Source organism: Quercus robur, chromosome 12 (genome assembly GCF_932294415.1).
Source record: "Quercus robur chromosome 12, dhQueRobu3.1, whole genome shotgun sequence".
In the NCBI taxonomy this organism is placed as follows: Eukaryota; Viridiplantae; Streptophyta; class Magnoliopsida; order Fagales; family Fagaceae; genus Quercus; species Quercus robur.
Window position 1 is genome coordinate 5,790,450 of NC_065545.1, and position 25,410 is coordinate 5,815,859.

Sequence of the window (25,410 nt, forward strand, 5' to 3'; positions counted from 1 at the left end):
TTTATTTTAAAAAATTATTAATTATAAATTTTGTTAGATATTTAAGCCTTGATTTAAATTAGAGTAGTATTAGACAATCTATAACCAATTAAGGACAAGGACCTCACTAATAGCCTGCAGACTGCAAAGCAATGGAAATTTTCCTTTCTGAAGAGAGAATTTGAGTTTCACTGGATCCTAACTGCAACTTGAAGGATAAACAAAGAAAGAACAAAAAACTTGAAAGGATTAAAAAAAAATAAAAAATAAAAACTTAAAAGAAAAAACCAAATAAAGACCTCATGCGTTCATCCTACATACAGCAATTTGGACCTACATCTCCATGCTATGAGAGGCTGCACTATATCAAACCTTGTACCCCAAATATTAATTCCGTCGTAGGAAGTAGAGTGACCAAGTATTAGACTATTGGTATTGTTTTTCAACTTAAAAAGAAAAAAGAAAAAAGAGAGAGAGAATATATATATATATATATATATATATTGATAGGTACATGTAGGTGGGAGAAATAATGGAATCCCACAAAAACTTCTACTACAAGAATGATGAACTTCTTGACAAAGCCGGTCACCTGCTAAAGAAGAAGACCTCAAATCAACCAAGGCCGCCCTAAGGGGGTGACTAAGGAGGTTCCAATGGTTAAGTCAGAAGCCAATAAAGAAGATGAGAATGAAATAACTATTGTGTATAAAGCTTGTTTAGCCTCCTCCTTTTCTGTTAATTGAGGGGGTATTTATCGAGATTAAGCAGAGATTTTTGGCAAGAAACTTGGTAGTAAACCTATTGGCTAGTCTGAGGCTTGGCAATAGACTTGCCAACTAGTTGTCCGTTTAGGTCAACTGAAGAGATGTATGTCAGGATAGCAACCCTAAGATGCAGACGGATGGGACTAGTCATCAAGATTGATAATTGAGATTGGTCATCGAGTAGTCAAATTCGGTAATTGAGATCATGCATGCTCTTTGGACAAATTTCGTATTTGCTTTTGGATGGTTGACCCCCCACTCTACCTTTAAGAATGTTGTGAATAAAGTCATACCATATGGTTGGTTATCAATGAAAATAATAAATGTGATCAACCTCAATTAATTTGTTGAGTGTTCATTGTCTTGGTATCAATGGAAGGGAATGGATTTTAGTAATTAAGAAACATTTGAATTTGCATTGATGGCAATAGCTGATGACATGATAACCGACCCAAAAAATCTGGGACATAATCTTTGTTGTTATTATTGTTGCATGACTTGTATCAATGGGAAGGAGTGGATTTTAGTAATTATGCAATATTTGAATTTGAGTAATAACAATTATGATGATGATGATAAAAGGCCCACATGGGGTAGCTCCATTGGTTGGCCTCATGGGAATCCCAATGAGGTAGGCTTTTCTTTGGTAAAATTTTCATTGATAATTGGTGCCAGATCATTACAATCTTTCATAGTTATGTAAATGTAACATCACTGGAAAAGTTTTACGTTGATCCGCTCCCTTCACCTAGCCCTTTTACTCTACAGCATGGGGTTTAAGTTTAAAGCATAGAAAATAAAAAGAGATTTGGCTTTGCGTCAAGTGCCTGCAGCATTAAACTGAGTTCTTCCATAACTAACTGGTGAAAAACAAAACGGCAAGAAAAATACAGTAGAAGTTGCACTGAAAAACATTGATCCTATTCATCCAATAAAAAGACTCGAGTTCCTCTATCAAATTCAGTTAACGGTCACAATGGGAGAAGGGGAAGCAAGTGCATATATCATTTATTACTGTTATATCATTCAATATCTACTGCTTGCCAACCATCAAAATGGTCTTCTAAAATCTCTAGCTTGATGAAGAGCTCTAGCATTTATGAAATCATATGGCCAAGAAACAAGCAGTACTACCTCAGACATCCTGAGATCAAGCTCCGTTAACAAGAACAAACAATGGTTTGTCTCCCAACCGTTCCCGACCCTGAAATAAACCAATAATTCATATCATCAGTGCATTAATTAAAAGGGGAAAAAAGAAGAGAAAAGTTTACAGGCAAATAAGTTAACATAAGATTGAAGCAGAGAGAAAGGCCTGTCTATGTTAGTTCAGTAGCTGTACCCGTCATTAAGTACTATTTTCCCCTTTTATTTTAAATGAGACTTGGTCTTAGAAGTAATATTTTGGCTGTAAATCTAGAAGCAGTAGATGGGGACATTTCTAATCCAAGTTTTGGTTCCTGTATTTATTAATTCTATAAAAATACAAAAAATATCCAGGAAAACACACACACATACAAATTCTAAATGCTAACCCGTTCCTACAACATTGAGCAAATGCTAACCCACTCGGGGCTTGATTCAATAGCAAGTACCTTCTGCCAAAAGGGACAAGTCAAAGGTATGAGTTCGGGAATCAGCCTCTCCAAAAGAATTGGAGATAAAGTCACCTACCAATCACCTCTTCCAAACCCCGCAAAAGTGGGAGTATTGTGCATTAAGTACGACCTTTATAAAAGCACATGTTTCAATTTAGACTTAAATCTTCAAAGTCATTGATTTTATGCATTACTTGACCATTTAAACTAATTCTGTATTGTCTACAAAGAAATGGCTCCAAAGCATCAAATTACAATGAACCCCAAACTGAAATGGGAATTTGATCATCCACTCAGGTCTTTTGGTGTAATGGCAAGTAGCTTTCACTGAACAAAAAGTTGCAGGTTCAAGTCTAGGAATCAGCCTCTCCAAAACAATTAAAAGAAAAGCTACCAATCACCTCTCCCACACCCCGTATGTGATTTCAATTTAGACTTAATATTCAAAGTCATTGATTTATGCATTAGTTAAGTACATAAATTAATTCTATATTGTGTACAAAGAAATAGCTCAAAAGCATCAAACTACGATGAACCGCAAAATAAAAGGGATGTTTGATCAACCTAACTCGGCTAAATAAGTCTGTGAGTGCTCTCAGATACAGACATCAAAAGGCTGGGAACTTATGTTTCTAACAGCTTATAATCAATATTCCAAATGCATGTTGATGCTAGACATAAGAAAATAAATAAGGTCCATTTCCCCCTCACTTTCTATTCAACACAAGGTACCATCGGAGGATTTTCAACCATTTCAAATTTCAAGTTTTAAATTAATATCATATCCAATATTGTGCAGGCAAGTATAATCCATTTCCAAAGATAGCTTTTCTTCTTGTATTCTGGGTTAAAATACAGAGTACCTCACATCAGATTTTATGCCAATTTTGGTAAGAAAATCTCTGGATTTCTGTACCGCTCAATTTTAGCATAGCGTTCATTTTTCTTCTGCAGATGCAACTTCAACTTTTCCAGCAACTTGGCCTACTTCATTACTTCTAGATTGTCTCTCTTTAGTCATTGATATTAGAATTGTAAGCATAAGTTAATTCATATTTGGTTTGTAATAGGATTTCGTTGATTTTTGATAAATCGGATGTTTGTTCATCAGTTCTTATCCTTTTTCTAAACCCTGAAAATTTCATAACTATTTTATAATTACATAGTTAACCAAAACCTTTAGGGCCTGTTTGGATTGAGGGGGGAGGGAGGAGAGTTGGCCAGAAATAGGCTAATTGCCAGCCAACTCTACTCTATCCCCCTCAATCCAAATGGGCCATAAGTCTTGTACATGCAACTTAATTCCACCCCCCCCCCCCACCCCCCAAAACACACAAGCAAAAATAATAATAATAAATTTTATACATGATAATAAATAGGGAGTAGAGTATATGTTTAGCATATTAATCAATTTAGTCAAACATTGGAAACAAAATATAATTCTCGTCTTACTTTGGATGCATAGATTTTCTAAATCCATATTTGATATGCTGACATGCATGACTTCGATTTACAAACAGTAACTCTTGTTTGCTTGTTAGTGCCTCTTTGACTATTTCCTAAACTTCAAAGAAAAAATTAATATAGAGAAGTTTATACTTTACTATTTGGCCTTGAAACCTAGTCTCTCATGGAGACACTTGAGGCACATCAGGTTCAGATCATGACAGGAGCAGATTCAAAACTCATGTATGTAGGTGTTAATCTACATAAAACTCAGCAGGATAATTGATAAGGCTTCCAATCTCAACCAATCTTGACAGTGAGGTTCAAGAATTAAGCTCAATAGTAAATCATTAGATTATCAAATATAATTAGGGACATACCTTTAACTCCGGCAATTCAATGACACACGCACATTCAACCACATGCACTCCAACCCGCTCTGCAACCAAAATGGAAAGGCAGACTTAAAGTCACTAGGAATTATAGAAGATCGACATTCCTTAAGCCAGGTGTGAATAACACATATGACCAAGCATGCTTCTTTAGAGGAAACACTTGAACTAAATAGAGGGGACTAAGTGATTTCTCATAGACAAATGCAAGTGAAAAGACACTAAGCCTGCCCAAAGGTAGCTACAATCTCTTTCACCAGTCCCATTAGAAACCAATTGCCATTTTTAGAGCCCCTGATAATGTCCATGGACCTTCCTGATCCATCATACACCTTATAAAGAAAAGTACTTTTATTGACTCGCAAATCAATATATGCCTCTATCTAAAACACATCTCCTCCTCTACACCTGTGTGTGAAATGAAGTAAAATTTTAATAATTACCTAGTAGCCTGATTGCAGCGCACAAGGTTCCCCCAGTTGCAATGAGATCGTCAATTATCAGTGCACGTTCTCCTGCTTCTACAGCCCCTACATGCATCTCCATTTTGTCTGTTCCATACTCCAACGAATACTCTTCCGAAATAACTTCCCCTGCCAAACCATCAGACTGTTAATAATTCCTGAATCCTTCATGGCAACCCAAAAGTTATGACGCCAACACAGGAGAGTACCAAAAGGTTCAAAATTCAAAATTCCTTCACACCTTGCAGGCATGCACGCACAAAAACAAGGAACTTAACACACCCACTAAGCTTGAATGATCACTCTCTTATTCACAGAGAGTAGGCATAGACCACAATCAACTTCGTGATACTTTTAACTATAATCATGTAATGAAAATTGCATAATTGAGGAGGTTGAAACAGTTGCTATAAATGGATCTGCAACCCAACTGATAAAATCTAAAGAAGATTAATGTTATTAAAGTAAAGGCAACAACATTTACAAAAGCACAGCAAGAAGCAATTAGAATTAGAAGCCTTTTACAACCAAACTAGGGAAGCAACTGAGCTGGAATTAAAGATCAATTAAATTGTGTCGTTCCAATTACTAGTCAAGGATAACATGAACTTCTCAAAAACACAGAAAATGATGAAATTGCGTGCGGAGGAAGCCAAAAAAGTAGGCAAAGAAACATACCAGGCAACTTATTAGGCTTTCTCATAGGAACAAACTTTGCCCCTATGGCCAATGCAATGGGAGGGCCAAAGATAAAACCTCTAGCTTCAATACCTGCATTGTTTCTCCAATATTAGGATACATAAATACTTAACAACCCCTTTTACCATACATGCCAGAAAACCAGTCAATCAATGAAAAACTAATAAAAAACTAAGCAATAATTTTAGACAACCGCACTAACATAACATATCACCGATGGCCGATGGCTTAGTTCCTAAAACAATACCAAAGAAACACCACCATAGCACGTCATTTTGTTTGTTTTTTTTTTTTTTTTTTCCTTTTTTCTTAGCTTATTTGACTGATTTACAACTATATTAAAAATAAATAAATAAAAAACTTTTTTTTCTTCTAGTTACAGTTCTAGTTTTCCCCAACCTTTTTTTTTTTTTTTTTGAAGTCCAATAAACCAAAATTCTAACTTTAAGCTTGAAATTAGGATGTGATTTTTTATTTTTAGTTTGGATAAAATTATATATAAGATGTGAATCATGTGATTGAAATTAAAGAACAAGATCCCTTTATTTTTATTTTTAAAAAATTATACAAAATATGAGACAATACCTGCAACCACGGAGACGTTTTTGTCTTTGTACCTCTCAACAAACAAATCAATAGTGTCCCTGAAGGCCTTGGTATCAAGAAGCAAGGTTGTTATATCTTGGAACATAATACCTGCCAAATCCGATTCAAATGCTACAATTAAATTACACCAAACAAAAAAATAAATAAAAAATACTCACTACCCAGATAACAATTCTGGATCTCCAATTCAAATAGCAGTGTAAATAAGCAAAAAAATAAATAATATACATATTTAGCCAGAATAGAGACTAGAGAGCAATAGAACCTGGCTTAGGAAAGTCAGGGATGACTCGGATTGCAGAGGAAATTTTCTGTATGCGAAGGTCTTGGCCATCTTTACCAGCCATTTCTTGACGTTTCACTGAGTCACTCGCTACTCAATACAATGGCAACAACAATTACAGCGTCAGAGAGAGAGAGAGAAATAGACACACACACACACAGAGAAAGAAAGATTGAAAGAGAGAGGCCTGTACCCACCAACTCTCGCTACAATTGGCCTTTTAAAGTGTCGACGCGTTGATTAAGGAAAAGTCAAAAATGACCAATGGTTATTAACTTATTCTCTTTACCATAAAAAGTAATATTCCATGATCTCTTGCTTCTTTTTTTTTCTTTTTTTTTTTGTTTGACATTAATAAGAATACTTTTATTATTAAAATCCGACAATGAATAGAGTAACAATAGAAACAGATCTCGTATGTAGATACAGCAACGAGTGAAGTGAGTGATCCAAACTAAAATTAAGGATCAGATCAAACATGACTTAGAAAAATTACCGGTACAGCGAAGTGGGGAGAGAGCTGGTCGGTGATTTTTCGAGTGATTCAATTGTAGTTGTAGTTGTTGAGAGTTCGAGGAAGCTGAGGAATGTCGAAACGGAGTGGCGAGAGTTCGAGGAGAGTCGATGCTGTCGGGTGATGGAAAGAATGAAATTTTGCAAGAGAGACTTGACGAGGCTTTGTGCATAATTTCCATTTCGCTGAGTTAAAAAGGAGTCCCCCTGGCGCTGCCAATATAACTATAGAAGTGGCAGCCACTTCCATATTAATTTGCATCATTGTAAATATTACCCATTGCTTTTTTGAGACTAATACCTGGATTATTTGGTAATAATGAAGGGCATTTTGGTCCAACCACATTAGGAATTTAGGACACTAAAAAGGCCCACCTCTCGTTATTTTCGGGGACCAATCACCTCCAGTGCTGACACGGAGAGCTGTTTGATTTGTGTCGCGTGTCTAAATCGTGTCAGTTTCAATGAACTTAATTTACTAGAAGCAAGGTAACTTGATGCATATGGAGATATAAGAGCACCCATAGTAGAAGTGGGATATGTGCTAAATGCTAAATATTTGGCACATATCTCACACCAAACCCAGTTTAATCTCATTTATCAGATGTTGTAAATGTTAAATTTTTTGCAACTTGCTACAGTAAAATCACAAATATACAACTGTACGGAACGCTGTGGTATATTGGTTTATTAATTTTTTATTTCTCTTTCAACCCTCATATCTCTTTCATTTCTCCTTCAGCTCACCGCCTCCATCTCCATCTCCACTCTCCCATTCTTTTTCTTCTTCCCTCTTCCCCGTTGCTCTATTGTCTTCCCGTTCATGAATATGAGCCACCATCAATTTCGTTTCTACCATCACTGATCTATATCCTTCATCAGTTTTTTTTTTCCCCTTTTGGTTCGCTCTATCCTCTCTGTTCTATCAGGGTCGGTCTGGTTTATTTGTCTCCGTTTTGGTTGTGATTTCCGATAGTTTAAATTGGTTGTGGGTCTGGTTTTATTTTCCGATTGTGATCGGCGTGGGCATAGGCCTTTGGGTTGTGGGTCTCTCCTCTCTATTTTTTTTCCCCTTTTGGTTCGCTCTGTCCTCTTTGTTCTATAGGCGTCAGTCTGGTTTATTTGTCTCCGTTTTGGTTGTGATTTCCAATTGTGGGTCTGGTTTTATTTTCCGATTGTGATCGGCGTGGGCGTAGGCCTTTGGGTTGTGGGTCTCTCCTCTCTGTTCTATATCCCGGTGAATTGACCGAGCCCTTTCGTCTCATCAGAGAGTAGGCACTTTTAGATTCTTCTTTGGTGTCTGCTGGGGTGGGGTTAGGATTTGTCTCAGCTAAGGGTAGTGATTTGTGATTAAAATGAGCTGTTTTTCCCCCATGCTTTCATTGTGTTTGAGTTGTTTTGGAGAGAGAAACCCATCTTGCTATTGTGGAGATTTGGGACTTGTTTCATCTCTTATGCCCGATGAGGACTTTCTTTCCCTCTGAGTCTTGTAAAGAAACTTAACTCAATGCTCTCAATCCACAGTCTTGGCTCCAAGTTGAAAGAGGGAAACTTTCCAAACTTTCATTGCATCCTTCTTCTTCTTCTTCATCCATGTAAGTTTTTTCTACTCAAATTATTCAGTTACAGCAGCTGAATTTATTTTCCAATGCAGTGAATTAAAGTAGTTTTGGTGTTGTCTTGTTGTTTCTTGGGGGGTTTAAATTGGCATAGAGAATCTTTTATCAAGGTCCCTGAGCCACAGATACTCCCATTCTTTAAACCTGTTGATTATGTATAAGTTTTAGCTCAAATTCATGAAGAACTCGAATCATGTACTCCGCAAGAGAGGTCAAACCTCTGTTTATTACAATTTCAGGTGTTTAAAGGCCTTGGAGAGGTCAAATTGATGCGGAGAAGCCTCCGCGTAGCGTGGCAGAAGGCTAGCACTGTTCATGAGAAGCTTGTATTTGGGGCATGGTTGAAGTATGAGAAGCAAGGGGAAGATCTTATTGCTGACTTGCTTGGCACCTGTGTGAAATGTGCACAAGAGTTTGGGCCTATTGATGTAGCATCTCAGCTTCCCCTTAATTTAAATGTTAATTCCCATGAGTGTGTTTCGATGAATTGGAACCAAGTTTCGAGGAATGTTAGTTTTAGAATTGGAGATGAGAAAAATACTCTTCTGGTTAAGAGTATTGTTTGAAGTCCAGGCTGGCCGGCTTCTAAAAAAAAAAAAATTAAGAGTATTGTTTGAAGCCCAGGGGTTGGCGAATTAAGAGTATTGTTTGAAATGTTACCGTTGAGATTTGAAAGAAAATGGAAAATGTTACCGTTGAACAAATAATAAAGAAAGGATAAAATAAGAATTAAAAAGAATTAAAAAAATAATATTTAAATGAAGTGGTAAAAATATAGAACATCTGATAAATGAGATATTATAAAATTATGTGGTAAAATAATAAAGTAGGCTTTTAGTGTGGTAAAATGACATAATATTTACAACGGCTGCTACAGATGCTCTGTGGGAATTGATTATCTTATTTTATATGTAAAATTATTATTAATTAATATGAATTATATAGATTTTTCTTTTTAAAGTCTATAAATAAAAAAATTTGACAAAACTTTTTACATTTGTTAATATAGTAGATTAATAGTAGTGAGTAAAAAAATTATATTAGTGGTGATCTAGTTGAAAACTAATAAAAGCTTGCTAACTCAACTATTGTGAAATATGTTGTGAATTTTTTTGTGGATTGCTTTATTTCTTTTCTTTTTTTCTTTTAAAAGTGCTACATTCACAATGTTTTTCATAACAAATCTTAGGTGTTGAGTTATTTCTTGTTTTCTATTTGAACCTATTACTATTTTTTTTTTTAATGTCAATAACGGCCCTTAATAATCTGCTATTTATATTTTTTTTGTAAAATTATTATGAAAAATATTGTGGACACAACATTTCTTTCTCTTTTTTATTTGTTTTTCATTTGAGAAGAAAATATTATTTTATTTATTTGTTAATATTTTGGCTTAATTAATACTATTGATTAAAATTTAGGGATCTTTTTTTCACTTGGGGCCTTAGGCGGCCGCATCAATGACTTATATCATTGAGCTGCCGCTGACTAGAATCGAGCCATACCCCGTGAATGACCTAAACACTAAACAGTGGAAGCAATAGTGGAGTAACAAAGTTGAAAAATGAATAAGTGAAGCGAATTTAGTGAAATATGTAGCAGAAAAAAGATTTGATACTCAATTACATTACAATGAACCATTGATGGAGCTCTGCTTCCTTTGTTTCTCTCTCTTTCTCTTTTCTTTTCTGTTTTTTTATTATACATTTTTTGTCTTTTTCTTTTCTTTTTTTGAGTGGTTGTCGATGCTGTGGAATCAAAAGCCATCACATTGACATGAAGAAAACCTACATATCTCATGCTATCCGACTCTACTCAATGCTCATCATATGGTTTTTGACACCAATGGAAAAGCACTAGCAATAAAGACGAAAGTAACACGGGAAGAGAAGCATGAGCTCGAATTTGGTCTTTTGCTTCTTGATTAGCCTCTATTCTCAAAGCATTCACTTTTTCTCTAGGATAGAGTACTATAGTTAAAATTTACCAAAAAACTCCCTATAATTGTTCAAACATTTACAAAATTATATAGTATTGTCTAAATATACATATTCAGTGAAACAATTGTTTCACTTATCTCTATCTTTCCCCCTCTAGATTAAAAAAAAAAAAATGGAATCTCTCTCTCTCTCTCTCTCTCTCTCTCATTGATCAGTCATTAGTTGAGTGGTTGACTGCGATGTCTATGTTCAAGACATTGTTTTGATTCGGTGGTCCAAAGTCTGATTGTTGAGTTTTTTTTTTTTTTGTTAGTTCAATTGTTTATAGAAAAATTATGGATTTTAATATTTTGTTAACGAATGCTCTAGGACTATTTATTAGTAAATTATTTTAAGAATCATTTAAAAAAAGAAAAAGAAAAAGAAAGTAATTGATTATCTTTACTACAATTTTTTTTTTCATAAAAAATAGCATCAAAACTTTTTAAAAATACTTTATTAACAAATGACTTTTACGTTGAGTAAAATAGAAAAATTATAGAAAACTAAATATAAATGCCCTTTTATTTGACCTAGGTCTCTGGTGATTCGGTGAAGCATATCTACTTGTTGCCCTCATTCTTTAAGTTTGGCTTCCCCGTCTGAATTGGCCACGAGAATTTGACTGTTTTCAATTCTTTTACGGTTACTTTTTTGGAACATGTGATGGGTGCAATAAACGTGGCCAAGACTCACCTAATATAAATTGGGTTTGGTAAGGCTTTTATTCTTCTTTTATTTCATCTTCTGAAATTTTCAATCTTTCAAGTCCTTTTTGCGCAGCCCCTCCTCCCTTTCCTTCATATTACTGTTTATTGCATCTAGTGCATCATCCAATATCTTTTACCTTTGATCCTTAACTTGAAATTTACACTTGTTTCTTGATTGTTTATGAGATTGACCTCACCTCATAAAATGAGAACAACATTCAAAGGCCATAAGAGACTGACCCGTGAGATGAGTCTTTAAAGCCTAAGTCTAGGATAACCAAGCACAAACAGGATTCTCGCCCAAGGAGGTCAAGGTTTCCCAATAGATAGTTCACAAGTTGCACACCACTCAACACCCTTGTGATCAATTATTGATGCAAATCCAGGAAGACCCAGAGTTAAATGTCATGAGAAGTTACAATACCAGCAGAATTGTGGAGCAAATATTGTTCCCCTCTTTAACATTTGCTTGATATATATATATATATATTAAATCCCAATATTATAAAATTTTCTCTTTTCATTTTTGTCATTAAACTATTGAAAATGTTAATGTTTATTGAAAATGTTAACTTTAATCCAGTGTGTTTAACTAGGTGGTAATACCATTTTCAGTATAGACAAAGTTTACTTACAAAATTGGTTGTAACCTTAAACTATAATCTTACTCAATATCTTTTTATTGGAAGTGAATTTTGACAAATCTATTATTAGATTACATCTTCTTCTTATACACTCTTTGCTTGCAAAATTTCTAGAAAATTAAAAATCATTAGCTATGTCATCAATAAATTGTTTAAATTGTAAGTTTTTGCAATTTAAAATTATGCATAAAATATAAGCGCTTATAGACGTATAAATCATATAGTAAATAATATCTGATTGACACAAAATTTGATATGTGTATTAAGAGTGTAAAGAACATGCAATTTAACAATTAGATTTTCAAAATATGTAATAATTTTTATTTTATTGAGTAAGATTGTATCCTTAAACTGCAACCAATTTTGTAACTAAATTTTGTCCTTTCGGTATTAGAGAATTTGACACGTTTGACTTGTACCACTACATATAAAAATAGAAAAACAAAAATAGAACACATATGAATTGAACAAGTGATATGAAACTATTTGACACATGCACAACATGAAATATAAATACATTTTTAAAGTAAGTATGAAAAAAATAAAATTATCTTCAATAGTTTAGGGGAGAAAAACCCTTTATCAAAATTTATGGCAAAAATAAAGTTTATGCAAATTTCAAAGACAAAAATAATATTTCTACCTAAATTTTAAGTACACGCATCCACATACATGACTTTCTAGCCCTTTGACATAAATAATCACATTGCACCGAAACCTAACTATTAAATTGCAATAATGAAACTACGTTTAGCCCACATAGGCCTAGGAGGTCTTGGGTCTTAGACTTAGATTGGGCTTTTTAAAGCCTAGTTGTGTTTGATTCAGATTATAACTCGATCTAAAATAATATTATTACGGTTTTTAATAGGAGATTTTCTAAGACTTAGTCCATGAAACGAAAGCTTGGCCGATTGTAGCTTATTGTGAACTCTGTGCATATTATAGAAAAACTGTTATTTTTTAGATTAGAGTTTTATATTGTTTTTGAGAGAAAAAACTATACTGCCGCATCTTGTATTTTTCTCTGAGAATAGTAAAATCCCTACAACTCTGTGGACGTAGACAAATTGCCGAATAATATAAATATTATCTTGTGTGATTGTTTTCTTTAACGGATTTTTTTTCCTCTTTTTTTTTTTTTTCTTCATCTCACAGATCTGAGAATTTCATAAATATTCACTTTCATAGTGTTAATGAGCACCGTAAGGTGCGCCTGCTAAGAAATTGCTTTATGTCAAAATTTTGACCAGCTTTATAGGACGTGGAGCTAGATGAGCTCACTTTTTGAGTTCCATTGATCACTTTAGTACTATTTTTAGTCCCCTAATTAATTCATACTAATTTTTTATTAATTAAACCCTACTGTAACTCATCCTTAACGAGCAGCCCAATAACCTTTCCCAAACGAAACCCAAGTATCTAATTGCAATAATGAAACTACGTTTAGCCCACATAGGCCTAGGAAGCTAGGGCCTGTTGTCAATTGGTCGTCAAAAGCCCACAATAAAGGGATTTTGGACTTCGAAATCCCATTTTGTCATATATCAAGTCCAGGGACAAAGTGGCCCTACACTGAATTAATTAGCTTTAATTAATGGGACAACACCCCAGCAAGTTGATGTCAACCGCAATAGACCAAGTCCACCGGCCCAGCCCCACACGTACCCAGCACTTGCGTAGACAAAGAAATGGACAGCATATGCCGCCCCTCTAAAAGTTCAGACCGAGTGACTGGTCTTTTCCTGATTTCTTCCATTGTATAAACCTCGCATCTGATACCTAAGGAAAATTCTTAGCAATTTCAGAGTATAGTAAAATGATGCTCGTTTCTTTTATCATAGTAAACTCATCATGAATTTATTGAGTGGTCTCATAACAAATATGAGAGAATGAAACACTATTTATTGTGCTTCAATCATATTACATTACTTTTTACCAAGTACAAGAAAAATAACGTTTTTTTTTTGGTTGTTGTTGGACAAGTCAATTTTGTTTGAACTTGCTTGCTATATCTTTATCAAAAACAAAGAATTTTCGGAATTTTAACTTTATTGCTTCCCGTTAAAGTTTAAAAAAGCTCACGTGTTTTGCATTTTGATAAGGGGGAGTATATTCTTTTGGGCAATTGAAAGGCGGATCAAAGTTTACCGCTGTATGATAAAAACCCTGTTTTTTAATATTAGCACTTGGTTTTGGCTGCGCAGGATAAACTCGAAGAAAGAATCATCATGCAATTGCAAGCAATGACTTCACGTACATGTTCACTCCCTGCTTTTTTCTTTTTGGAATTTGGATACTTTCGGAGTGATCTTCTAGGCTTTTAGAGGAAACTTTCTTATTTGCTTCAAGGCATCTACTTTACTGTTTCGTACCGTGTTATCATCAATAGTGTGACAATTTAAAATTGTAAAATAAAACTTGAACTCGTCTCAAAAATTTTATTAGGATAAATTCCATTAACATATTTTGAGATTTGGGTTAATGTTAACTATGGGGACCGTTCGATCAATAGGCCCATAAAGTCCAGGGTTGTTGGGCCCGTGGCCCATCCGAGGATACATATCCGTCCGAGGAGGCCAAGTCAGGTCATAAGGTAGTTACTGAAGGGGATGGTAGTCAATATCACAAGGGTAGAGTTCTGTATCCGTCCGAGAACACCATACTCCTCGGCAGTATGAGTCCAAGGACGATCAGGACATGGTCTTATCGCAACCAGACCTCAGAATTAAGTCACCACAAAAGATAGAATAACCGACCAAGGATGAAAGAGATAAGACAAACAAATATCTATAACTACAGCTGCCTTTGCATTAATGACCTCTCAACCAACTCTCTGGCCGCATTAATGTGGAGGTGATACCTGAACAGTAAAGAAGCAGCCTTACAGCTGCCCATAGGAAGTTCCAAGAGGTGCTAGATGGGACAGAAAGGAATCCTCCGGACCCAACCTACACGTGTGCGGTGAGGATGGAACACAAAGGAGGGTATATAAACTAAAAGAAGAGCATGCAGAAAGGGGGGATCGAAACAGAAAAAGAAAAAGAGAGAAAAGCTCAGACAAAAGAAGAAAAGCAAAAGGAGAGAAAAAGAACTGTATAGATCACCATAGAGAAAGACCGTTGTACCGACTTTAGGCCTTCGATATGCGTGAGAGTGAATCTTTTTAATATAACATAGTTAACCTAGTTCTTTACACTCATGCTCTATAAATCATATTGTTTGGGCCTTTTTACGTACGTACCCAACACCGTTACGGGTTGTTACGAATCGTGTCCTTACATTAACTAAATATAAGACTTTTCAAAAATTAACTAATTTGGTCCCTAAAATTAACTTAGTCTCTAAAATAGTTGAGAAAAAATAATTAACTATTTAGAGATTAAATTGGTTTTAGGAACCACATTGATCAATTTTGAAAAGTTTTGAAAAGGAACCACATTGATCAATTTTGAAAAGTTTTGAACTTATCTAACAATAGCATTACCTCAATCTTCAAGATGAATTTGTGAAATTTACATTTCTTTTTTCCTTACGTTAATCATTATTTGAGGCTCTACATTAAGAACCGTTTTGTCTAATCAACGTGAAATGGACAGTGAAATGAAAACAATTTGACAAATTAACCAGACGTGCCAACCCCGACCTAAAAATCGATGGCACTTGTACTAGCACACTAGTCCGTACTAGAGATTTGGGTGCCTTTCCTATCTGTTTTCTTCAAAAATGGTAAACCTTCTAAATTGTTAGGCGAATTATTGAAACTGAAGGAGACAGACTCCAAAATATTAAAAATAATTCAGTAGTCAAATTTGCTACGTACTTGTTCACATTGCATCACCGATCACTCCTCCAAAATCCAAATCCTATTATTCCATTGCCATCAGCAATGACCAAATAACTACTATTCCGGAATCAATACTAATCTTGCCACGTAGCAATATGACGTTACTCCAATATCTCAATGACTAACCTGATGAATCTTATCTCATTAATAAAATAGTTTCTTGTTATAATATTGGGGAGGGTTTTAGCCTTTTAGGTGCTCGGCCGGTGTCAACCCAATTTTTATTTCCTTGAATTTTTATGTTTCTAGTTTATCAACTTTAAACGACACTTACCAAATTAAACAAACAACCTTCGATGACCTTTACTTTTCCTCCAAGTCGAGAATCTCAATCTAACCATTTACTTCCACGGAAATCGAATGCGTGCTTAGTTATCGCTTTTCACTAAAATGCCGTTTGTTTTGACAAAATTTATATATTTTTCTCATCTTTTAATGTTTGACAAGGTGGAAAATGCAAATCAACGGAAAACTTTTTATTTGTGGTCAACGGAAGACAATCCAAAAAGAGCCAAACACATTCAACATACTATTACAAATGTATAAAAAGTAAAAACCACTCCCAAATGGTAACATCTCTCTCCACAAACCAACCATTAAACAATTTGATCATTGAATTTTCACAAGTGACAATTGTTTTTGAACTTGGGTTCCAAATTTGGAGTCTGTCTTCCATTCCCAAAATATATATAATTTTTCCCATTTGAGGTATGTTGTTGTTGTCATGAATAATTTTTTTTATACATATACTTATTTTGAATTACAATAAATATTAATGAATTTTTGTTTGAGCCTAACAATAAAATATGTTATATAGCTCAGTTTCAAGGTTAATCAAATGCCAAAAAAAAAAAAAGTTAGTGATGTATTACATCTTCCAGAAATTGATTTATATTTTAGAATTCTTTTCAGTAAAAAGAAAAATGGAAAGTAGATGATTGATACACACATATATAAAGTGAAACAAGAGAATTTGTTGAAAATTTTTTTATAAACGTTGGCGCCTGCTATATTCTAATAAGACATTGAGTCATAATTGGTTTTAACTTACTAATTAAGTATCCCTACAAAAAAACTTACTTGTAGTAAAAACCAAATAAAAATAAAAACAATAATAATGATATGAAAATTTTGGACATTATTCCCCTCACTCTGTTGGATGTTCATTAGTTTTCCTTTGTTTTAATAAAAGCCCCAGTCTGAATTCCAGACCGGTTTCTCAAAAAAAAAGGGGGTTTTAAAAATGTTTAGTTGACCAAATAGAAAGAGTCAACTAGAGAAACTTTTGCAAAAAATATTTATATACGATAAATGTTTAATTAATAAGTATTAGTAAATTAAAAGTCAACTTTTAGCATTTTTAGATAACAACTTACCTAATTTAATTAGAATTCGTTTTGAAAAGCTTAAACCTTGTTAATTAAATCAAAAAAATAATTAATTTTGAAATGTTTGGGTTTAGGGTTTAATAGAATTTAGATTGCCAAAAATTATATTATAATGATGTTGTGGAAAAAATGAACTCTCAAAAACTTAAATGACAATAGTAAAAGAAGTCAACAAAAAAAAGTTTTTATTTACAACTCTAAACCCCAAAATAAAAAATATGTATAATGATGAAGACAAAAAAATGTGAGCTTACAAAGGTGTATGTGACAACATTATTAGATTTCCACAAAGAGATAGAGTTTTTCATTTTTATATATATTTCTAGTAGTTAACTTGTGCAACACACAAGAAAGTTAGTAAAAAATATATATATGTGATACATGCATATTTAATTAAAAAATGTTAGTAAATAAAAAGTCAAATTATAAAATTAATGAAAAGAACATATATAATTCAATTAGAATTTCTTTAGAGGAGAAGTTCAATGTAATGTATTTAGGTTTTGTTTGGTATTGGGTTGTTTTATAAAAATAATAGTAAGTTCTGATAACGATCAAGGAATTAGTGAATTGAATAGCACGGATAGTGGTGACGTTGAGAGCCTGAAAGATAAGAAATAAGAGATCAGAGGAGACTGGTGGGGACCGGCCAAAAGTCCTCCGATGGTGAAGTTAGTGAACTTGGAATTCTCTGTAAGAAGGGATTGATTTCTTGAATAAAAATGTCTGAATGAATTACCTTCTCATCGAAGAATCCTTATATAGCATCTGTGGAACGATTATCTGTTTAATAACCATTCCTAATGTCGAGGAGTCCGGAGAATTTGGAGGTAACTTCCATAACCGCCATGGAAGTTACCTCAGTTGGACTTGCGTTCCATGGAGAATTTGGCACTTAGTAGTTCAATCAAATGAGCTCGTCCATCCTTTATCAAGGTTGGACGAGACTATCAATGACGGGTCATCCCTGTCTCGATGACTAAGGATGGACAAACTTCCCATGGGATCTCGTCCGTCTAAAGATGGACGAGGTCAACATGGATGCTTGGGATGATCACCTTGTTTGCCTGGTTCGCCTTAGTTGGTCTTTCATTTGACGAGCCATATGGAAGAGTTCAAGAATTGAGTGTTTTTTGTGACACCATCAAGTTCTAATTAGGTTTTTTTTTTAAAAAAAAATTAACATTATTTGTAGCTCTAAAAACCAAATAAAAAATAGGGAAAATTTTTGTTGCATACATGGGTATGTGGCAAAAAAGAAAAAAGAAAAAAAGACAATTGTCTAAGGTCTACATGGTCATGTACAATACGCTTGAGCATGTATCTTTTTCTTTTATTGCCATATACCCCTATATGCAACAATTGCTGCATACTTCCCATATATATATATTACAGTGGCTCTTTGCAAAAAATGTGCTTGTTCAACCTTAGAGCCTAGAGGAAGTTAATAAAAAAAAAATCAAAGATGCACGAATACACTATAGATTTATTTTGAAATATTTTATAACAATTTATCTTTATGTACCATGTATAGTATAATACTGTGGGTTCCAGTTAACTCAACCGGTAAAGTCTCTGATGGTTGTATAAGAGATCTGAGGTTCAATTTCTGCCTACACCAAAAACGGATTGGTATCTTGGTCTGATGATAAAGAACTATTATTAGGAGCGGACGCCATAAGTTGAAACTCTCTTTAAAAAAAAATGTATAGTATAATACTTTTTTTTTTTTTTTTTTTGGTTGAGAAAGATGTATAGTATAATACTCAATTACTCATTATGTGTTATAAACTTGGGAAAATAGTTGTAACTATATTACAAGTCATTAGTAAGAGGGGAAATATTGATTGTTAAGATTAATATAAATAAGAATATTAACCTGTTGTTTGGGTAAATTATTTATTAATTGCTTGTTATGAAATTTGTTTTAGCCTTTTTTTAGGATTTTGTTTCAATTGTTGTCAAAATAACTAAATTTGAATAAGAATGTCATATTCTAAATCAATTGGTTTTGATCTTTATATAAATATATATATATATATATATATATTTGTAGGGGGCGGTTTTGGGGCTCAGGCCCAACAGGCGGGTGGTTCTGGCCCAAAAGTCCCTCAACATTGAATTTGTAGAGAGTAGGTTACAGAACTAGGTCTTTGACAGAGGAAACGTAGTTATGAACAAGCCATGCAACCAGTTGGACGTAAGGATATTCCTCCAAACTTTTGGAATAACGGTCCCTGGGGCTGTATCTTCTGCTTCTTGTCTCTAACTCCTTTCTCTTTTTCTATCTTTTTCTTCTTTCCGCTTGTGATCCCCTTTCCATGGGGATTTCCTTCTCTTATATAGCATCCTTCCTAAGATCACGACCCTACACTTGTCAACCATCTGACCCTCTACTTGAGTGCTTGTCCCATAGGTCATCCTCCCTTTTTTCTGTGAGTTGCACTGGCCAAGATAATTCTGCGTTCCTGTCCTTTTCACATTAATGCGGCTGGAAAAGTAGTTCCTTGGCATTTAATGCGGCAGTTGTGGTTGCCCCCCTTCCTGAACGTCACGCACTATTCCTTCGTATTGGGTGACTTTTCGCCATGTATGGAGTGTGAATCGGACACCCACTTGGTGAGTCCGAGGAGGTAGTCCTCCTCGGACGCCCCTAAGCAGGCCCGGCCCAACATGGTTGGGATGGGATATCCTATGCCCATGCCTTTTCTTCTTGTTGTGGTTGGGCTTGGTACATGTACTATGACCCAACATCGGCTGACGGATTTTACCCCACAATATTAATTTTAAATAAATAACTATAATACAATTTATAGATAATTAATATATGACATAAATGCATTTTACCATATTAGTGTTATTTTTAATGACATAGCACAAATTTAAGTCACTACATCTCTGATTATATATATGGTATGTCACTAAAAGGAGTTAATAAATGTGAAATGTTAAACATTAATATAATTAAAGACATAAACATATTACTGTAGTGCATTAACAAACATTAACTTTTTTAGACTAACTAATTAAATGCTCAATTAAATTTTTTATATCCTTGATTTTAGGTTTTATTAATTTTGCTTGAGTGTTTTAATGGATTTTGTTTCAATTGTTGTTGGAGCAACTAAATATGAACAAGTTAATGTTATATTTCAAAAAATTATTATTATTGCCAAGTGTCTTGTAGCTCAATTATGATTTCTTGATATTTATAACAAAAGATGTCCAGGTTCAAATCTTTCTTCCCTAATTATCGAATTATAATTAAATAAAAAAATCAGTAATTATTATTATTATTATTTTTACAATAAGTAGTCCAAGTAAACCGTTTCCAAATATAATTTTAAAAAAAATAAGCATATAAATTCCTTCACATAAATAATTAATGAATGAAACTAAATACATCTATACATAGTAACAAAATAATACTTTAAAATAAATGTAAAATGTTTAAAAGGTGTAAAGGCTATATAAAGATAATTTTAAAAAAATATTATTTTGATTCCTTATCAGGGTTGCACCACAACCTTAAACTGAATAGATATTTAATTTAGGTAATTCCCTGCATAGGTAAATAAGTATGCTACAGAACAGGTACAGCCCACAATTAAGTTACGTCGGCTGAGCGCATTCGGATTAATGCATGATTTGCATTTGATACATATTTATAAGTTAAAACAATACATTTGAATGTTTTGTCTTCTTCCTTTTTTATCAATGCTTAATTTTCAATGATTAACTAATTTTTATTGAAAACATTGGGGATTGGGCGGCTATATAATTAGATTAATCAAGAGTGCCCTGTGGGGACCCAAAAAAAACGAAAATTAGTTGCGTGGTGCAAGGTTGTAATTACCTCGATGCTTCGCGTACTTTCCTGTATTTTATTCTAGAAAAATCCGAACTAGTTTTAAGATAAGAAATTCAATGGGAAGCTTAAAGTCAAAACGAAGAGGAATGGAGATAATACTTCCATATATTCTACGTTTCTAACCGCCTTTCTTGAAGCTTAATTAGTAGTTAAACATGGACTGGGCTCTCCCTAAAAAAAGCATCCAAGTTCAACCAGTTTCTTCTCGAAGAAATCAACTTTGTAATCTTGTAAATCTCCCATTTATTCTGAGATGAGCAATGATGTCATCATCATGTACACGTGAGTTTTTAGATTGCTATTAACTAAATTCAGACAATTAAGCAAAATTCATGATAGGTGCCTTAAAACTGCAAAAGAGTTCCAACTTGAACCACAAGTTATATAATAAATAAAAAATAAAAAATAAAAAAAGTACTTTCATTATTTCATTCCTTGTAAACATTGTAATAGAAACAGAGAATTTGTTTGGTAAAAAGTTTTTAGTATCGTTATTTAAATATTGTAAAAATATGTGTTGTAATATTTAAACACTGAAAACTTTTATTTAAATAACTATATCAAATACCATCGAATTTTTACACTTTAATCTGATTCCCGAAAAATTAAGAATTTGCTTTGCTTCGCAAATCCAATTTTGAAGCAACAGAATATTGTTTTATCCTTTTTGCTTTATATGCCGTCAAGCTAAAAATGAAAACCAAAAAATGTCCCCACTCCCTTTCTAGCATTTTGTGGACATACGTTTGTCCACCAAGCTAAGAAAACCAAACATGTGATCTGGCACGTAATTTACCTAAATACTACTAACTAAGGCGGTGTTCTAAATAAAATCTCCAATACAATGAATCACACAGCACACAGGTCATTCATTCCTCCCCATCCAATTTTGCCTAATTAATCGGTATAAATCGAGGTCGGTCCCAATAAGAAAAGTCTATTTGCTTACCTATGGCTGCCGGTGGCTACGTGTGTATCTTTCTTTTTTTTTTTTTAGACCGCGTTTTTTGTTTTAGAAAAGTTTTTTGATATTTCACATGATTTGACTAGGAAAGAGTCTTCCACTTTTGAAGAGTACTTTCAAAAAAAAAAAAAACACTCAGTCACTACTCACTCCCCTAGACCCCCACAAACACACACTTCCTCTTACTACTTCTCTGTTTGACCAATTTCAGTCCACCTTGGCCACCAAGAAAACTCTCTCTCTCTCTCTTTCTCTCACACACACCAAATTAACGTGCTCCACTCCCTTCTTTAATATATATATTTTTATTTTTTATTTTAATTAATGTTATAATAACTTGCGCACCTCGCATACTTTCCCACCACTTGTCACGCAACTTCGCTCTCTAACTCTTTATATACACCCCCACACTCTTTCACACTTCCTCACTCAAAACTCATTCAACCAAAAAAAAAAATATCAAGCAAGCACTCTTTCTTAGATCTTCTCTCTGGTTCTCTCACTGACTCTCAGTGCTTTTTTGGGTTAATAGCTCTTTTATTCAGATCAGAAACATAGCATCGAAGAGAGATATGGCTCTAGAAGCTCTTAACTCTCCAACCGCAGCCACTCCTCAGTTCCAATTCGACGACGCTAATCTCCACTGTCTTGATTCATGGACAAAGCGCAAGCGCTCAAAGCGTTCACGTTTTGAGAACCCAACTACTGAAGAAGAGTATCTCGCTCTTTGCCTCATCATGCTCGCTCGTGGTGGAGCCACCGAACCCGCCACCACTTCCACCGAACCCCGACACCAAACTCCACCTCCTACGGTGACATCTTCCGCCGCCACCACCACTACCACTACCAATCCTATTTACAAGTGCTCAGTTTGCAACAAGGCGTTCTCTTCCTACCAAGCACTCGGTGGACAAAAAGCCAGCCACCGAAAACTCGCCAGCGGCGGCGTCGGCGTCGGCGACGACCACTCCTCCTCCTCCACAACCTCTGCTACAGCCACCACCGCCACCGCCACAGCCACAGTCTCCAACAGCAGCGGTAGGTCTCACGAGTGCTCTATCTGCCACAAGTCCTTCCCTACCGGACAGGCCTTGGGTGGACACAAACGTTGTCACTACGAAGGCGGCAACGGCAGCCACAGCCACAGCGGCGTAACAACCTCGGAAGGTGTCGGATCCACCCAAACCAACACCCACAAGCGTGACTTCGATCTCAACCTCCCCGCTCTACCTGAGATTTCACCTAAGTTCGTTTTCGGAGAAGACGAGGTCGAGTCTCCACTGCCAACAAAGAAACCTCGTTTCTTGATGCCATTGAAACTCGAAATTTCTTGAAAGATTAGTAAAATTAGTAACTCCAATCCAAAGCTTCATCAGGAATTTAATTAGATGACTTACTTTTATTTTTTTTTATTTTTTTTTTGTTCTTTAATTTTGGTGGGTGGTCAGATATTATTTTTCTGTACATACAAGTTAGAACCTTGTACTCTGTTTTGCTTTACCCAGCTAAGTTTGTGATATTGGTAATTCAATTATTTAATTTTTTTTAATGTTATAAATTATAATTCAATCAAAACTTGTTCTCTTTCTCTCTATATTTTTATGCTCTCACTTTTGTTGAATTCAACTACAATTACAATTACAATTAGTCTTAACCACGCCGTGTCAAAGTTTTGCACTTAATAATAGTTAATCGCACGCTACGCACAGAATCGACATAGCATCATAGCCGCGTGAACGGTGCGGCAAAGCCAGAAAGGACTGGGTTTGACAGATTTATGTTGAGTTCAGTTGAGGCCAACTTGCACATGTTTAGACTTTAGACAAAGTCTGAAATTGTGTGTGTATGAAATGAATGAATTGAGTATGTGACGGTTTTAACTGTTTGTACAGTGCCCCACCATACACGCGCAAAAGTCACTGTTTAATAAGCTCAAATAATTAATTAATTATTGTTAATATTTTCGTTTAGAATTATAATTTTGATTATAACAATGGGGCATGGGGGAGACTGGGTCAGTGGGATGTGGTGGATGCTGATGAGGACGAGACTTATTAATATTTGGGTGGTGAGTGTGGATGTGAAAGATTGCTTTGCGGTTCGGATTTCCATGTGGAACTGATTAGGATGACACGTGGCTTTCCTTAAGCCAGTGTCCCTCTCTTTTCCTTTTTCATTTTCCTTTTTCATTTTCCTTTTAAGGATAATGCTTCTTTTCACTCTTTGTTATCTTCTTTGTTGGCCTGGTGTCAGAATCGTGGTTTGCCACGATACCGGCCTTTAATCTTTATTATTTTTTTGCGTATTAAATTAAAATATATTTTAGCATGTTTTATTACTTTTACATGCGTAAATTGAATTCCTTTACAGTGTTGTGGCTGCTAATAATGTGAGAGCATGGAAGGAAGGTAATCTCAACTTTGGCATATATTTTCAACATCGCAGTGACATCCGAATAATTTATTGGAAAACCAAATAATAGTTTTTATTTTTTTAAAGAGTTTTAACTGCATTCATTTATTATTAGATAAAGATATCAATTAGATTTTTGTGTGAACGGAAATTGAATTTTAAATTTCTTATTCAATCATCAGAAATTTTATCGGTTGAGTTAAGTTAATGGAAATTCACACCAAAATAATAGTTATAGTAGAGATTACTCAACAATTTGTCCAACATTTCTATACAATGCGACATAAATGCTCCTTCCTGTTGTGATCTGGCGCACTCACTAAGATGTGGCCAACACTATCTTCCAATTTGGCGGTACCAAACCACCCAATTATAAAAAATTTATAATTTAAAAAAACAAAAAAAACAATCCAGTAGTCTGTAATGTAGGTTGGCAATTTGGTGGCCAAGATTTACATGAGGATAGGTTATTATATATATCATGGTAAGTTATGAATAAATATATTTATGACTTTGTCCTGATACATTGTTTGGTAAGTTATTACATATATCATTTGAATTATTAACTTATTTGCAAAACTAGTAATGGTTAATAATACAAATAAAACTTTCTTGTACACAATTTTTTTTTTTTTGCTCAATATCTAGAACGGCTAAACATATCCGTGAAATGTAAGAAAAATCAATGATTCCATAGCACTATGGGTCTTATTTGCTGGATACGATTTCACAAAAACAAATTCCATTTCCATTGACACCTTGTGTGATGGAATCAACTTAAGCGTATCTCATACGCTGCATAAACAAAACAAGAATCATCACGTGGTAGGTGCAATACAATATCTTGTCCTTTACTTGATGTAGTAGTATTTTGTCCGTTAATTTAGCCAATAGATTCAATTATTAGGCATAGGTAGGGCTATCCAGATTGATTCGGTAACTCGACCCACCCAAAAAATCGACCAGAACCGACCCGAATCCGACCGACCCGACTGCTCCAGCGGGTCGGCGGCGGATCTCCACCACCAGAAACCGATTCGGGCGGATCGGTTTCGGTTTTCCTCCCCTAAAACCCGAAAAACCCGAACCGACCGAAAGATTTCCAGATTCCGGCCAAATTTTCCAGATCCCGGCAAGATTTCCAGTTTCCGGTGAGAATTTTCCAGAATCCGGTGAAGAAACCCAGATTCCGGCGACATTTCCCTTAGATCCAGTGAGATTTTGATCGG

The 25,410-nt window shown here is 34.6% G+C and overlaps 2 protein-coding genes and 1 long non-coding RNA gene across 3 annotated transcripts; 2 read left to right on the forward strand and 1 right to left on the reverse strand.

Annotated features, from left to right (window-relative positions):
* Positions 1–1,559: 1,559 nt before the first annotated feature.
* LOC126708565 (adenine phosphoribosyltransferase 1-like) lies at positions 1,560–6,979 on the reverse strand. Its single transcript, XM_050408351.1, has 7 exons — positions 6,731–6,979; positions 6,217–6,324; positions 5,931–6,041; positions 5,325–5,417; positions 4,626–4,775; positions 4,171–4,229; positions 1,560–1,950 (listed from the first exon to the last, which is right to left on the reverse strand). Exons 1-7 carry the CDS (start codon positions 6,927–6,929, stop codon positions 1,897–1,899), a joined length of 774 nt encoding a protein of 257 aa, XP_050264308.1. The 5' UTR covers positions 6,930–6,979; the 3' UTR covers positions 1,560–1,896.
* A 994-nt stretch (positions 6,980–7,973) lies between these two features.
* On the forward strand, positions 7,974–8,797 carry LOC126709318 (uncharacterized). The gene is made up of 2 exons (XR_007649362.1): positions 7,974–8,342; positions 8,461–8,797. It is a non-coding gene; the product is annotated as an uncharacterized LOC126709318 (long non-coding RNA).
* Positions 8,798–22,181: 13,384 nt separating this feature from the next.
* On the forward strand, positions 22,182–23,363 carry LOC126709069 (zinc finger protein ZAT10-like). The gene has a single exon (XM_050409147.1). It carries the CDS (start codon positions 22,342–22,344, stop codon positions 23,101–23,103), a length of 762 nt encoding a protein of 253 aa, XP_050265104.1. The 5' UTR covers positions 22,182–22,341; the 3' UTR covers positions 23,104–23,363.
* Positions 23,364–25,410: the final 2,047 nt, after the last annotated feature.